General features: G+C 43.9%; 1 protein-coding gene across 2 annotated transcripts; it reads right to left on the bottom strand.

Moving 5' to 3' along the window:
* Window positions 1-1,718: 1,718 nt before the first annotated feature.
* Window positions 1,719-13,173, bottom strand: Clk1 (CDC like kinase 1). 2 transcript variants are annotated; one of them, XM_028885891.2, is made up of 13 exons: window positions 13,048-13,173; window positions 10,749-10,909; window positions 10,043-10,268; window positions 8,971-9,061; window positions 8,517-8,583; window positions 6,891-7,007; window positions 6,640-6,806; window positions 4,393-4,487; window positions 4,178-4,307; window positions 3,365-3,447; window positions 2,755-2,834; window positions 2,399-2,489; window positions 1,719-2,007 (listed from the first exon to the last, which is right to left on the bottom strand). In XM_028885891.2, the coding sequence occupies exons 2-13, from the start codon at window positions 10,907-10,909 to the stop codon at window positions 1,864-1,866; spliced, it is 1,452 nt and encodes a 483-aa protein (XP_028741724.1). In that variant the 5' UTR covers window positions 13,048-13,173; the 3' UTR covers window positions 1,719-1,863. The 2 variants fall into 2 exon arrangements, with proteins under 2 accessions (XP_028741724.1, XP_028741733.1); XM_028885900.2 differs by lacking the exons at window positions 8,971-9,061; window positions 10,749-10,909; window positions 13,048-13,173.
* Window positions 13,174-13,863: the final 690 nt, after the last annotated feature.

Below are 13,863 nucleotides of genomic sequence, written 5' to 3'. Positions count from 1 at the left end.
TAAATAAAATATTTAAAAAAAAAAAAAAACAGGCTCGATGTCTTCCGAGACTTTCCCAAAGCTGGATCCCTGGCTTTCTGTTTTACACTGCGTGTTTGAGCATGCTGTGCCTGCACTCATGTTCACACTCGTGAAGGTCAGTTCTCTCCTACCATACTGCTTCTGGGGCTTGAACTTTACTAAAGCCACCTTGCTGTTTAATTTTGAGACAGTTCAGTCCCTGCTGGCCTGCAACTGCCTGTGTAGACAAGGTTGGACTGATCATAAGAGATCCACATGCCCTTGCCTCTCAAGTGCTGGGATTAGCAACATACACTATACCTGACCTCCAATGTAATTTTTTACTTTTTACCATTCTGAGCCTTCATGTTGGTGCTGGGAATCCAGGTCCTCTGGAAGAGCAGGCAGTGCTCTTAACCACTGAGCCGTCTCTCCAGCCTTTTGAGTATAATTTTTCTAAAAACCAATTTAAGACTCGTTAAGGTTGAAGTGTAGTTCATCTTTGAGTGTTTAGCATAGGTAAGACCCCAGGTCACTCACCTTACCCTGCAAAAACATCCACAACCAAAATTTTATTAGACACTAGGAACTTGATCACAAAATGTCAGTCAGATATGGGAACCCTTTCCCATGTGGATTGTAAGCCACTGTTCAAACTTTTTTTATATATCTAACAATACATATTGTGATCTTGATTTATCGATAAAAACCATAGGAGTGATGTTCCTAATGTGCCTAGGAAACTAGGATTTTGGTGGTGTATGGTTCGTGTGCATGCACTCAGGCAGAGGTCAAAACAGGCTGTGGGGTGTCTTGCTCTATCGGGTTCTGCCTTACTGCCTTGAAGCAGGATCTCCACAAACTTCTCAAGAGGTAGGTTTCTTCAGGGCTCTCAGGAAAATTTGCACCACCCAAGACCATGCCTGGGTCCCCAACACATGCACTGAGCATTTGAACTCAGATCCTTGGCCTCCTGCTGGCACAGGTGCTCTTGCCTACTGAACTGCTTCCCCAACCTCAAGGCAAGGAGGTTGGTTTTTTGAGACAGGGTTTCTCTGTGTAGCTTTGGAGCCTGTCCTGGAACTCGATCTGTAGACCAGGCTGGCCTTGAACTCACAGAGATCCGCCTGGCTCTGCCTCCCGAGTGCTAGGATTAAAGGCGTGCACCACCACCGCTCGGCAAATAAATCTTAAAAAAAAATACAAAACCTTGGCTAATCTTTAGTTGGGCTTTATATAAAGATGACCCAATACCACTCACTTTTTAATCCCTTAAAAATGTAAACAAGATTGGGGCTGGAGAGAAGATTCAACGGAGAGCATGGGCTACTCTACTCTTCTTTCTAAAGGACCCAGGTTTGATTTCCAGCACCCACAAAGTAAGTTAATCTGTAACGTTTTTTTCTGGCTTGTACACACGTGTAGGCATACATGTAGTGAAAACACTGCAGAAAGAGGCCTGGTAGTGGTGGCGCACACCTTTAAGCTCAGCACTCGGGAGGCAGGTGGATCTGAGTTTGAAGCCAACCTGCTCTACAGAGGGATCTAGTACAGCCAGGACTACCCAGAGAAACCCTGTGTGTGTGTGGGGGGGCGATGGGAACAGGACAACACATACAGAAACAAAACGACTACTGACAATACATCAAACTGTACAGACTCTTATAAATTCATAAGCACAAAGTTTACTCCAAATTAATCATTTTTAATTACTGAAATGCTTATTTGGCTTGGCCATGTATTTAATAAATCATGTAAACAATAAAAAAAACATAAATGTACAAAGCTATACAAAATAACTTAGTATTTAAAACTAGACTGATGCAGTCTGTAATCTTTCAGAGCACTGTAAGTATTTACAATCTATGTGTGTTTCTTAAGCGGGTAAAAGAAAGGATGCTTTAAGGCTTCTCTGAGAGTAATTCTTTTGGCTGGATCATACTCCAACATTTTTCCAATGAGGTCAAACAGAAGCTCATGTTCAGCATCCTGAGACAGCATAAACTCCTGAAACAGAAAAACATTCTTAACTGCTGTGCATAAACAGCAAAGAAACTCTTCATAATCGTGGGATGCCAGGTTACTAGGCCTCCTTTTCTAAACCATTGTTAACATGTTTCTAGAGGGAAGGAGGATGAGGGGGATAAGCCAGGTACAGCAGTGCACACCTGTAATCCTAACAAACACTGGGAGGCTGATGGAAATTTCTGAGGCTAGCCTGAACTACATACTACATAGTAATACAATTTCAAGACCCTGTCTCAAAAAGCAAAACTCAAAACTAGAAACAGACCAGAGGGTCACAGTAGACCATGAGAGCCTGGGTTTAATCTCTACACCCCAAAGTGGGGAAGTGGGAACATGCAAGTCCTGGTTATTTAAGACCACCCAAGCTTACCTTCAGAGGCTTACAGCGCCGTGAAACATATCTGCCAGCAGAACTGTGTTCATCCCAATCTAATCGATCATGATGGAAATATTTACGTTTCCTAGAACAGTTAAACATTCACAGTTACCATTTGACGTCTGCAAGCTTAAAATACCCAGCACAGATGAACAGTTGCATCAACTACTGTATTTTTCAAGGTTAAATCTTTTTCTAGAGACTTAAGATATAGCCAAGCAACAGAGGTACTAAATTATTCACCACCAATAATATAATACGCTATTTACCTGAAAAAAGTGTTAGATTTTTTTTATAGTTCTGATCAGAATCCAGTGTACTAAAGATGGTATGACTCAAGTAAAACATACCTGGTTTTCTGTATCATGTGCTTTGGTAGTGGTCCAAGAATCCTTTCCATCATCGCTAAGTGTTCTCTGCTGTCGTGAGTCTGAAATAAAAACCCGTTAACCAGGTCTTTCGGAACCAGCCCACTCCACAACCCAGCACTGGTTCTCCATCCCCCGCTGTTCACAAGTCATCAAAATGGCAGACTCCAAAACAGTGTCACAGCCTGAAGCTTGCCAGAGGCCTTCCCTAAACGGCTGGTGACAACTGTTTTGAATATCTGTAAAACTACCTAAGACAAATCACACAATTTTGAATTTTGGGCTTTATAAGTAACAGGGGAAAAAAAAAATCTATTGTGTAAATGTACTGTTTGAATTAAAGGATTTATTTTACACAAACAGGCACTTTTTTTTTGTTTTGTTTGTTTTTTTGTTTTTTTGAGACAGGGTTTCTCTGTGTAGCTTTGCGCCTTTCCTGGAACTCACTTTGGAGAGACCAGGCTGGCCTCGAACTCACAGAGATCCACCTGCCTCTGCCTCCGAGTGCTGGGATTAAAGGCGTGCGCCACCACCGCCCGGCACGAACAGGCACTTTTTAAATGCAAAGCCACTAACCACCATTGTCACTTACTGGAAAAACTGTGAATCCGAGATAATACTCAATAAGAATACATCCTATACTCCAGACATCACATGGCTGAGACCACCCTAGGGCTGCAAAGCAAAGCACAATGTTAGGGGAGAAACCTCAATATTTCTGAAAGACATTTTACCATAAATTAAGTTATACTAGCAAAACTATCAGGTTCTGAATTTAGTGATAATGCCCTGCCCTCAATGTACAAGGTTTAATCTTGTATTCTGACTTTTGTTCACAGTAGCCTGGAGCATTATTAGACTATACCGGCCTCCTGACCTATTCTGGTGCACGGTCAGACTCTGTATAGCAGCTCAGGTTAGTCTTGAGCATAAGGACTTCCTGACTCAGCCCCAGGAGCTGGGATCCAAGACATACCACCCCTGGTCTGAGCAGATTCTAAGATGCACAGTCAACAACACCTGACAAGCTCATTTTTACAGGCTAAGTAACTTGCTAGCTCCACAGCTGGTTGAAACTTCAAGGTTTTTGTTTTTGAAACAGGATCTCAGTATGTGGCCCAGGCTGGCTTCTAACTCAAGAGATCAGGCTCTGATCAAAGGCAAGTGCTACCATGCCAGCAATTTGGAGAAACTTAACATAATTTCTAATACTGTATTTTTTTTCTTTTTTTGATAACTGTGGGAATTGGGCTAAGGGCCTTGGAAGGTTAGACAAGAGTTGTACCACAGAGTTACATTCCCTAGTCTGGAGTATTATGTAATGAGAAAATGATCAACGAACAGTCATAAAAACCCAACACTACAGTAAAGCGATGTGGGCTGTTAAAGCATAAGCAGTACTGACCTAAAATAACTTCAGGTGCTCTATAATGTCTTGTAGACACCAGTGTACTGTGATGCTCATCATCGTATGTTGCACTTCCAAAGTCCACAACTTTAATATCTGGATTTATTAAGGTTCGTTCATCACGTTTCTGAAAATCATAAGTGACAAGTTATAAAGGCAAACTATTGAAACCAAGGATTTACAAGCACCCTGATGGTGTTACAAGGACTTACCATTTTAGGATTATAAACCTCTGTGTAGTCAGACTGCACAAATAAGATGTTTTCGGGCTTTAAGTCTGTATGAGTCAGTTTATTACTGTGCAAAACTGTAAAGAAGTACAAAAAGTTACTATAGTCTCAAAGATCAAAACTGTAAAGAAGTATAAAGTTACTATAGTCTCAAAGATCAAAACTGTAAAGAAGTATAAAGTTACTATAGTCTCAAAGATCAAAACTGTAAAGAAGTATAAAGTTACTATAGTCTCAAAGATCAAAACTGTAAAGAAGTACAAGAAGTTACTAGTCTCAAAGATCCAAACAAGAACATAAGCCTGATGCCACCTATACTCAGCACTCAAGAAGTTGAGGGCATGAAAGTCCCGAGTCTAGGTAGTGTACTTAAAGACACTTTGTCATTTTTGTTTGTGACAGGGTCTCTCTACAGAGCCCTGGCTTTCCAAAAACTAACTTTGTAGACCAGTCTGGCCTTGACCTCAGAGATTCGCCTGTCTGCTTCTTGAGTGCTGTGATTAAAGATGTACACCACCCTACCTGGCAGTCTGATGAGATTGGTCAGTGGTTAAGAGCATGTACTTAGGCTGGGCGGTGGTGGCGCACGCCTTTAATCCCAGCACTCGGGAGGCAGAGCCAGGCGGATCTCTGTGAGTTCGAGGCCAGCCTGGGCTATCAAGTGAGTTCCAGGAAAGGCGCAAAGCTACACAGAGAAACCCGTCTGGGGGGGGGGGGAGGAACATGTACTTGTACTGATGAACCTCAATTCTCAGCTTACAACCACCTGTCCCCAACTCCAGGGGGATCTGAAACCCTAGGACTGTGATTACCTGCAGTCATGTGTGTGTTATGTACACATGAAAATAACAAAATTAAAAGACAAAAATCTAATCCCCAAACCTTTGGTGTCTTTCTATATACTATAATAATCTCGGTCTAGAAAAAAATGACCAGAGGCATGGGAAAGACATTCCTGCTAACAAACTATTTCAGCTGCACAACCATCTATCCACAGCACCCAGGTAGTTCATTCTAGGGCAGGATAGTGAGAGCTGAGGCCAGTCTGAGGTTCTACAATGGGCCCCTCTCAAATCACCAGGGATTGAAATACTCCACCCCCCAACTCCAGTGACGCTGGATGTGGTGGTAGTCCATTCCCACAATCTTAGTACTAGGACAGAGGGCCAGGCTAGCCTGCACTACAGTGAGACTATACCTCTAAGGAACAAGCAGTCAGCTGGCAATGACGGCTGCCATCTGTAACCTCAGCACTTGGGAGAAAAAGGTCAGTGGGTTGCCAGGACAAAGGCAACAGGAAGTTCAAAACCAGGCTGGTTTACAAATCCTACTCCAGGCCAGCCAGGTCTATGTAGTGAGAAGCTGTCTAAAAACAGGCATGCTCAGGAGTAAGGCTTTGTACATGGTAAGCAGGCACTGCGCCAACTTACCACATTATGAATTAAACACTAGACCAACAACTTATCAAGGAAATCTTATTTCACACTTAATCATTTCTCTCCTGTGGAGAATGAACCTAAGGTTATATGCCTAAGTCACACCCCAAACTGTGCAAGGTAGTAATAACTATAGAGTCATCAAGATGTACATTAAATCTTTTCAACTTTGTTTTAAACAGGAATTCTGGGTAGCTCTAGCTGTCCTGGAACTTGCTCTGTAGACCAGACTGGCCTCAAACTCAGGAGATATGCCTGCCTCTGCCTCCCGAGCATTGGTATTAAAAAAGGCATGTGCCACCACTACTAGGCTTCTTTGAACAAATTTTTTTTTAGTGTATGAACATTCAATCTCCACAATTCATAGATTCTTTTGGAAGGTAACATTTTTTTAAATTTCCTTATTTTTATTTTTTATTACATATACAGTGTTCTGCCTGCATATAGACCCGCAGGCCAGAAGAGGGCACCAGACCTCATTAAGATGATGGTGAGCCACCGTGCGGTTGCTGGGAGATGAACTCAGGACCTCTGCGCCACCTCTCCAGCCCTTGAACAGATTCTTAACAAGCTTTCTGTCTTTTAACCACCATGACCCCAATCTCTCTACTCTCAGGCCTGGCTTTTAAACCCCACATTGGATCTCATCTTCAGTTTTCTGTGGTGATGAAGACACAAGGCCTCATTTCTGTTACTGAACTACACCCCTAACCCCACTAGGTTCTCTTTTTAAAGATCCAAATTAGTCTGACATTAGTCTCACTCAAATTTTGGAAGGCATGCAAGAACTTACAGTTTACAGATCTGCAGATCTGATAAGCCATCTTCCTAATATGGTCCATCCGAAATGGCAGAAAGCCATTCTCCTTAATGAAGTCGTAAGTGCTCAGACCCAGAAGTTCAAACACAATGCAAATGTGACCACGATGCTCAAACCACTCCAACATCTGGACACAGCGGCTATAAACACATCAAAATAACTCAATAAAGTTTACAATTCAACTCTATCTTAAACTATTTCCCAAGTTTTAATCTGATACTTACAAAGTACTGTGGGGATCTGTTGTATTTAAGTGTTCCAGAACTTGTATTTCTGATCGAGCAGCTTCACAGTATCTATCCACATTTTTAACTATTTTAACTGCTACATGTCTACCTCCCCTGTTAGAGAGAATAAATCCAAGTTAAAAAGATGATAATCTAAGATGGGCATAGTGTCACATGCCTTTAATCCTAAGCACTTTGGAGGCAGAGGCAGGAGGATCTCTGAGTTTGAGGCCAGCCTGGTCTACAGAGTGAGTTCCAGGACAGCCACAGCTACCCTGTTTCAAATAGGAAAGAAAAAAGGCACTGCAATTCAGCATTAAGCAGCACAAATAACCTTTCAGTGTAATAGAGCCATTTACTAAATAAAAGACTTTAACCATACAAACTACTCATGAGTTATCCTTTGTTCTTTCAAATAAAGAATATAAACAGTCTATGTTAATACTATATTGAGAGAACACTACCTCAATCTGCCTTCTAAGACTCAAAACTATAGAGTTAGGTTTTTTCTACAGTGCCCAACCACTATCAAGTACTATCCTCCAGATTATCAGAAAAGTTGATGTAGGGGCTAGAGAGATGACTCAGGTTAAGAGCACTGACTGTTCTTCCAGGGGTCCTGAGTTCAATTCCCAGCAACCACATAGTGGCTCACAACCATCTATGAGATCTGGTGCCCTCTTCTGGCATGCAGACAGAACACTGCATACACAATAAATAAATCTTAAAAAAAAAAAAAAAAAAAAAAAAACAGTTGGTGCAAAGTCTCAGAACCTTTCAGTCTCTTCCAACTCAACTCATTTAGAAAAGTATCTGCGATTCCTGGGGCAGGAAACCTATAGCTAACTGATAAAGGTGATTGTTTTATATCATCAAGGAAGGGCCCGTATCTTATCCCCAGGATGAAACACACAAGTTTCATTTATTCAGAAGGGAAAAAAAAAAGAATAAAGAATTCTCTCTTTAAAACATATTAGATGGGGGCAGGAGGATGGCCCTCCTTTACAGAAGGGCCCTTTACAGGATGGCCCCACTTTACAGAAGTCCAGAGTTCAATTCCCAATTCCCCACACTGAGGAGCTCACAACCACATACACGGCATGGACACCCTCTTCGGCCCTGCACTCATACGATTAAAAATAAAAATGTGAAACATCTTTAGCACATCGAATCCCTGGGTCTGATTACCAACATGGGCATGGGTTAAGGATTTGGTGGACACAATTCCACCTTTGACACCCATCTAGAAGAGAAGAGCAATCATCGGGCCTGACTGTTCCATCACAACTTATCACGACTTTCTTTAAAGCAAAACCAAGCCTCCTTATACCCTTTGCTGCTGGGAATTAAACTCATCTTTCTATCCCCCTCCTTCTGCCCTGGTCAGGAGCTGCAAATACATTTAGTTTTGTTTAAAACGGTATACACCTTTTGATCCCAGCACTGGCGAGTTCCAGGCCTGCACACTAAGACCCTGTCTCTACCAAATAAACAAGGTACCTTTACCTATGAATGTGTTATACCCCAAGTTAAAAGACCCAAGCCAAAAGGCTATCTGGATATCAGCTAAACTAATTTTCTCTACAGAAGAACTCAAAAGTAAAATGTAATCTTGAAACTTACATTTTATGATCGATGCACTCCACTACTTTTCCAAAAGCACCTTCACCTAAGGTATTAACAATTTCATCTAAAAAAGAGAAAACAAATTTCACTAACAAGAAGTGGAAACAATGAACTTAAAGGCTATCAATGCAGATTATTCTAGGTGATGCTATGCATTTCCTCATCATTAATTACTTATCCAGCCAACACCATCCAAAAGCATACAACTATTCTTAAAATGATTTCATTCTCAGGCTAATTTCATTAATTTGATTTACTGTTCTGAAATTTCTGTACAACAAATATTAAAACTCTAAAGAAAGCAAAGACATAATCCCCTCCCACCAAAAGAAATGAAACAAAACAAAAACAGAAAGAAAAAAAGATTTCCAAATCCCTGAAATCTTAATCTATATATACATATAGATTATGTTATCTGAAAAGTTAATAAGTGTTGAAAAATATTCTATACATCTTGCACTTAGTACGTCTCCACTCTGACAGATCAGGTGACCCTCCTCATCATCCTCTACACTCCTGGTTCTTTTCCTTCGGTGACTCTTCTGGAAACGTCAAGTGGGCGGCACCAAGATCATCCAGCCAATCAATATACCCGAGTGAATTCAGGGCAGAATACGAAATTCATTCAGCGGGGAGATATTCAGGCATTCAGATACACGCCAGGCCACAAACGGTTGGCAGGAGCAATTTCAAATTCAGTCCCCAGAAATGCACAGGGCACATAGTTTATGTTAACAGGAGAAAAACATGGCAAGGAACAGATTTTCAGATAAGATACTCAAAGTGGTAAGGCAACAAAACACAAACACAATTGTTTTTCTTAAATAAAAAAAAAATTTCTTATCTGTAGCATTCACTGAAACATAATTTTAAGTTTCTAGTGTCCTAATTTAATGCTACAAAACTGTAGGATGTAGTATTTATTTGTAGTACACTGTGGCCAAATTAAGATTCCCTCACTAAGAAAATAGGTATTAAAACAGTAAAACCATAGTCCTAATTTTGGGAGGAAAAAATTTGGTATATAACATCACAGCATTTAAAATGTCATCTGATATGATTTCCAAATTAATACACAAAACCATTAAGTTCAAATCTGTAGTTTGTTTAATGAGAAAAAGATCATAAACAGGTTAAAATAGTCTTAACTAACCCTTCACACATTAATTCCTAATTCTTTGTGATAAACTGACTGAACTAATCAAAATAAGACTTCTTAAAATAGCATTAAGAAAATCTTTTAAAATATACTATTTTTAAAGTTACCCCCTCCACTAAAGTAATAGAATGGCAATCAGTCGCTAAGAAGTCATTAATAATAAGTCTATTATAAGTCTATTATTACAGAACTAAATATACATTGTTTTCATGAATTTCCTATGCAGTGCATAAATACTGAAACACTCCCAGAAGCTGGAGTTGTGATGTATAATTAATCTTAATTTTTCTCAAACACAAATTTGCTCCCTGTTCTCTCTCCCCGGGAAATAAAACCTTTCCAAGTATTTAAAAGGTGCTCGTACCCCATGAGTTCGATGACGGGAAGTGCTGTGGTGAGTCCTGGGTTTACTCTTATAGCTGCTTCCTCCACTTCTCCCAGAGGACTTGCTACTGTGATCCTGATATCGGCTTTCATGGTCTCCATAGTAATAGGCTGGCTCACACCCCATGTAGTCATTCCTGTACTCATCAATGTAGCGTCGACTATGGTACTCTTTCTCACGTATGGATCTGCTGTCCAGATAATAGCTGTAAGAGAGAAGTTTGTTTGATACACCAGAACAAAAGCCCACACAGAATCCCCAAGTTCTCTGCAGTGTAGGGAGTTAAGTGTCTCACCACTGAACTACTGTCCTTTGCTAATCTCTGCATTATGCAATTAAGTGATATCACTTACATGACCCTCAAGGCTTTATGCACGGCAGGCAAACATTGGACATCTGAACTACATTCCCAGGCCAAAAATGGCCTTGAACTCAGAGATCTGCCTGCTTCTGCCTTTGGGATTAAAGGTGTGCACCACCACTGCTTGGCTGAAAAAAGAAATTTTTATACTTTGTTTTATGTGCCTTATAAAGATGCATTTTTAATTATGTGCACCGTGCCTGTCTGTGTGGGTGGTACCCGTGAGTGCTAGAGAGGGCATAAGGTCCCGGGTGGGGTGGGTGGGGTCTTAAGGGCTGAGACGCCAACGTCGTCTTCCGCCACAGCCGTCAGTACTCTGCTTACCCGTCAGTTGTTTTAGAGTGATCGTATTTGCATCGCTTATGCTCTCGAGCAGGGCTGTATGATCTCTTCTTTCTTCTGTGACTGCCGCTGTTCCTCCACATCCCATAATCCCAATCTCTTTCGTCCCAGTCAGGGCAGTAAGGTCTCTTTAAATGTCTCATCTATACAAAAGACAAATTTTCCCAGGTAAATTGGATTTCTGGGATGTGTAGCAAAAGCTTTCTTTGCAAATTCACACTAGTTCTGATTCTTTTTTCTTTTCTTCCCCGAATGGTCTCACTATGTAGCTCTAGCTGTACTGGAAATATGTAGACCAGGCTGGCGTTGACCTCAAGAGACCTGCCTGCCTCTGTCTCCAGAGAGTACCGGGATTAAAGGCATATCGTGTCCAGCACTGACCTTTTCTTTTAAATCTAAATTCTGAAATTGTTTACAATTATCTGAAATCATAAAAATTATTGCATTGTTTCAGACGCTGGAGTCTGAATTTTATTCCCACATTTTTTCCCTTATTCTCACCATGCCCAAATTTATAAAAGTGGAAAGAGATATATATATATATATATATATATTTTTTTTTTTTGGTTTTTCGAGACAGGGTTTCTCTGTGTAGCTTTGCGCCTTTCCTGGGACTCACTTGGTAGCCCAGGCTGGCCTCGAACTCAGAGATCCACCTGGCTCTGCCTTCCAAGTCCTGGGATTAAAGGTGTGCGCCACCACCGCCCGGCGGAAAAAGAGATTTCTATACAGCTTAGGCAAAATTTTACCACCATCTTTCCAGAAATACAAATTACAGGTTCGGACATGATTCATTTTCCCCCAGGAACAAGTCTCCCCTATAACACAACCGCAACTAACCCTAATTAATTTTTTTATCTGTTCAGATATTACCATGTGTTTGTTACTACTCAATAAAAAATACGGAGACAGAAGGAAAAGCCTGAAAAAAAAATGGCTCGTTATGGGTGTATGCCAATCTGGCTGGCCTTTTATGCTGAGTCAGCGAACTTCACGCATCACTAACAAAGCCAATTTGCTTACGGGGCAGTCCATGATGATGAAGGCCAGAAAATTGTTTACTTAAGAAGGGGGGAATGATTCATACTCTTAGGGCGCTCCGCAACCCTTTGCTAAAGGTCAACAATGCCCCTCAGAGTACATTTTACGCCGGGCGGTGGTGGCACACGCCTTTGATCCCAGCAGAGGCAGGAGGATCTCTGTGAGTTCGAGGCCAGCCTGGTCTAGAGTGAGATCCAGGGCAGGCACCAAAACTACACAGAGAAACCCTGTCTCGAAAACACCACCACCAACCAAATAAACAAACAAAAAAGGATACAACTTTTGTCTACAAAGAAAAAAAAAAAACTTTGACTTTTAACACGTTACACCCTTTGAGCCCGATCTCAAACAAAGAGGCCGACACCATCTCTAGAGCCACCCAAACCCTAGACCCGTCTCTGGAAAAAGCACCTGTCACTCCGCCAAGCCCTGTCGCTGGGCTTGACTCTTTGGGACCCTTTTCTGTTTAGCAAACTCCAGAAGCCGGGCTTCGGCTCGGGGGGGGGGGGGGGGAGGTCTCTAAGGCCGTCCCCGCCGCCAGCGCCCGCGGCGGGCAGGATCCCACCAGCCCGTGGGTCCCGCCAAAGACCCTTGGCTTCACATCCAAAGATAAATATTAAAATCGGCGCTAACACTGCGCCGTGCCTCTTCTCCCCTCTCGACCCCCCCCCGGCGAGAGCAAAACCCCGACGACCGCGGCGGAAGCCGCGCCCCGGCGGCGCCATTCCGCAGGGCGAGCGCGGCCTCCGCCATCTTAGGTGCGGCCGCGGGTCGCCGTCGCCTGGGACGGCCCGGCGGCGAGCCCGGTTCCCGCCGCCGGTCAGAGGCGAGGCCGGGGGCCGGGAGGACGAGGCCGGAGGTCCGCGGGGCCGGGAGAGGCGAGGCCCGGAGGTCCGCGGGGCCGGGAGAGGCGAGGCCCTGAGCTCCGCGGGGCCGGGATGGAGGGCGAGGCCGGAGCTCCGCGGGGCCGGGAGAGGCGAGGCCCGGAGCTCCGCGGGGCCGGGAGAGGCGAGGCCGGAGCTCCGCGGGGCCGGGAGAGGCGAGGCCGGAGCTCCGCGGGGCCGGGATGGAGGGCGAGGCCGGAGCTCCGCGGGGCCGGGATGGAGGGCGAGGCCGGAGCTCCGCGGGGCCGGGAGAGGCGAGGCCCGGAGCTCCGCGGGGCCCGGAGGAGCGGAGCCCGGAGCTCCGCGGGGGTCGCGAGGACGCGAGGACGGCCCTGACAGACGACACCGCCTCTTACCTTTCCGCAGACGCCAACCGGGGGGGACAAAGCGCGCGAGGCGACGGTAGGAAGCGTGCAGCGACGACGACGAACGCCCGGCACAAAATGGAGCCGAGAGCCGCGGCGCCGGCTTCTTCTCGAAAACACTGGTGACGTCAGAGGGGCGGGGCCGCGCCGGGCCTGAGTGCGCAGGCGCGGGCCCCGCCCACCGAGCGAGCCCGGTAGGAAGGCGGAGGAGGTGGTGGCGGTATTGGTGAGGCTGCGTGAGACTCCTTAAGGACCCTGAAGGTTACAGTCGTGGTCTCCTCCGCGCTCACACGCACACACACAAAAACCCTGAATCTGACTCTGTGAACATTAAGAAACAAGGAAGACGAGGGAGGCAAGGTGAAAAGCAGCACGTGCCCTGATGGCAACCGACTAAACGTTTTGAAACTACATCAAAGTAGCTCTGGTTGGCTTGGTTTGCACTTTTTTTTTTTTTTTTTTTTTTTTGCTTTTTTGAGACAGGGTTTCCCTGTGTAGCTTTGGAGCCTGTCCTGGATCTCACTCTGTAGCCCAGGCTGGCCTCGAACTCACAGAGATCCGCTTGGCTCTGCCTCCCGAGTGCTGGGATTAAAGGCGTGCGCCACAACCGCCCGGCTTGGTTTGCACTTTGACTAAGGTTCTGTGACCTATTTAAAACTAGTTTTTAGTGGTTGGGTATGACATGCACTGAAATTAAATATGTTCCCACAAGTATTTTTTTTATTATTATTATTATTATTGTTTTTTTTTTCTTCTTTTGAGACAGGGTCCTCTGTATAGCCCTGGCTGTTTTGGAACTCTCCCTGG

Source organism: Peromyscus leucopus, chromosome 13 (genome assembly GCF_004664715.2).
Source record: "Peromyscus leucopus breed LL Stock chromosome 13, UCI_PerLeu_2.1, whole genome shotgun sequence".
Classification (NCBI taxonomy): domain Eukaryota; kingdom Metazoa; phylum Chordata; class Mammalia; order Rodentia; family Cricetidae; genus Peromyscus; species Peromyscus leucopus.
Note: the sequence above shows the minus strand (reverse complement) of the source record. Positions and strands in the feature narration are given on the sequence as shown.

What these genes read in the sequence shown, in the direction of transcription:
- Clk1 (XM_028885891.2), bottom strand. Translation starts at nt 10,909, where the DNA reads ATGAGACATTTAAAGAGACCTTACTGCCCTGACTGGGACGAAAGAGAT. An exon ending in GAGTGCATCGATCATAAAAT is followed by an intron (nt 7,008 to 8,516) that starts GTAAGTTTCAAG and finishes TCTCTCTAACAG; the next exon opens with GGGAGGTAGACATGTAGCAG. An exon ending in AGCACCTGAAGTTATTTTAG is followed by an intron (nt 3,448 to 4,177) that starts GTCAGTACTGCT and finishes TTTGCTTTGCAG; the next exon opens with CCCTAGGGTGGTCTCAGCCA.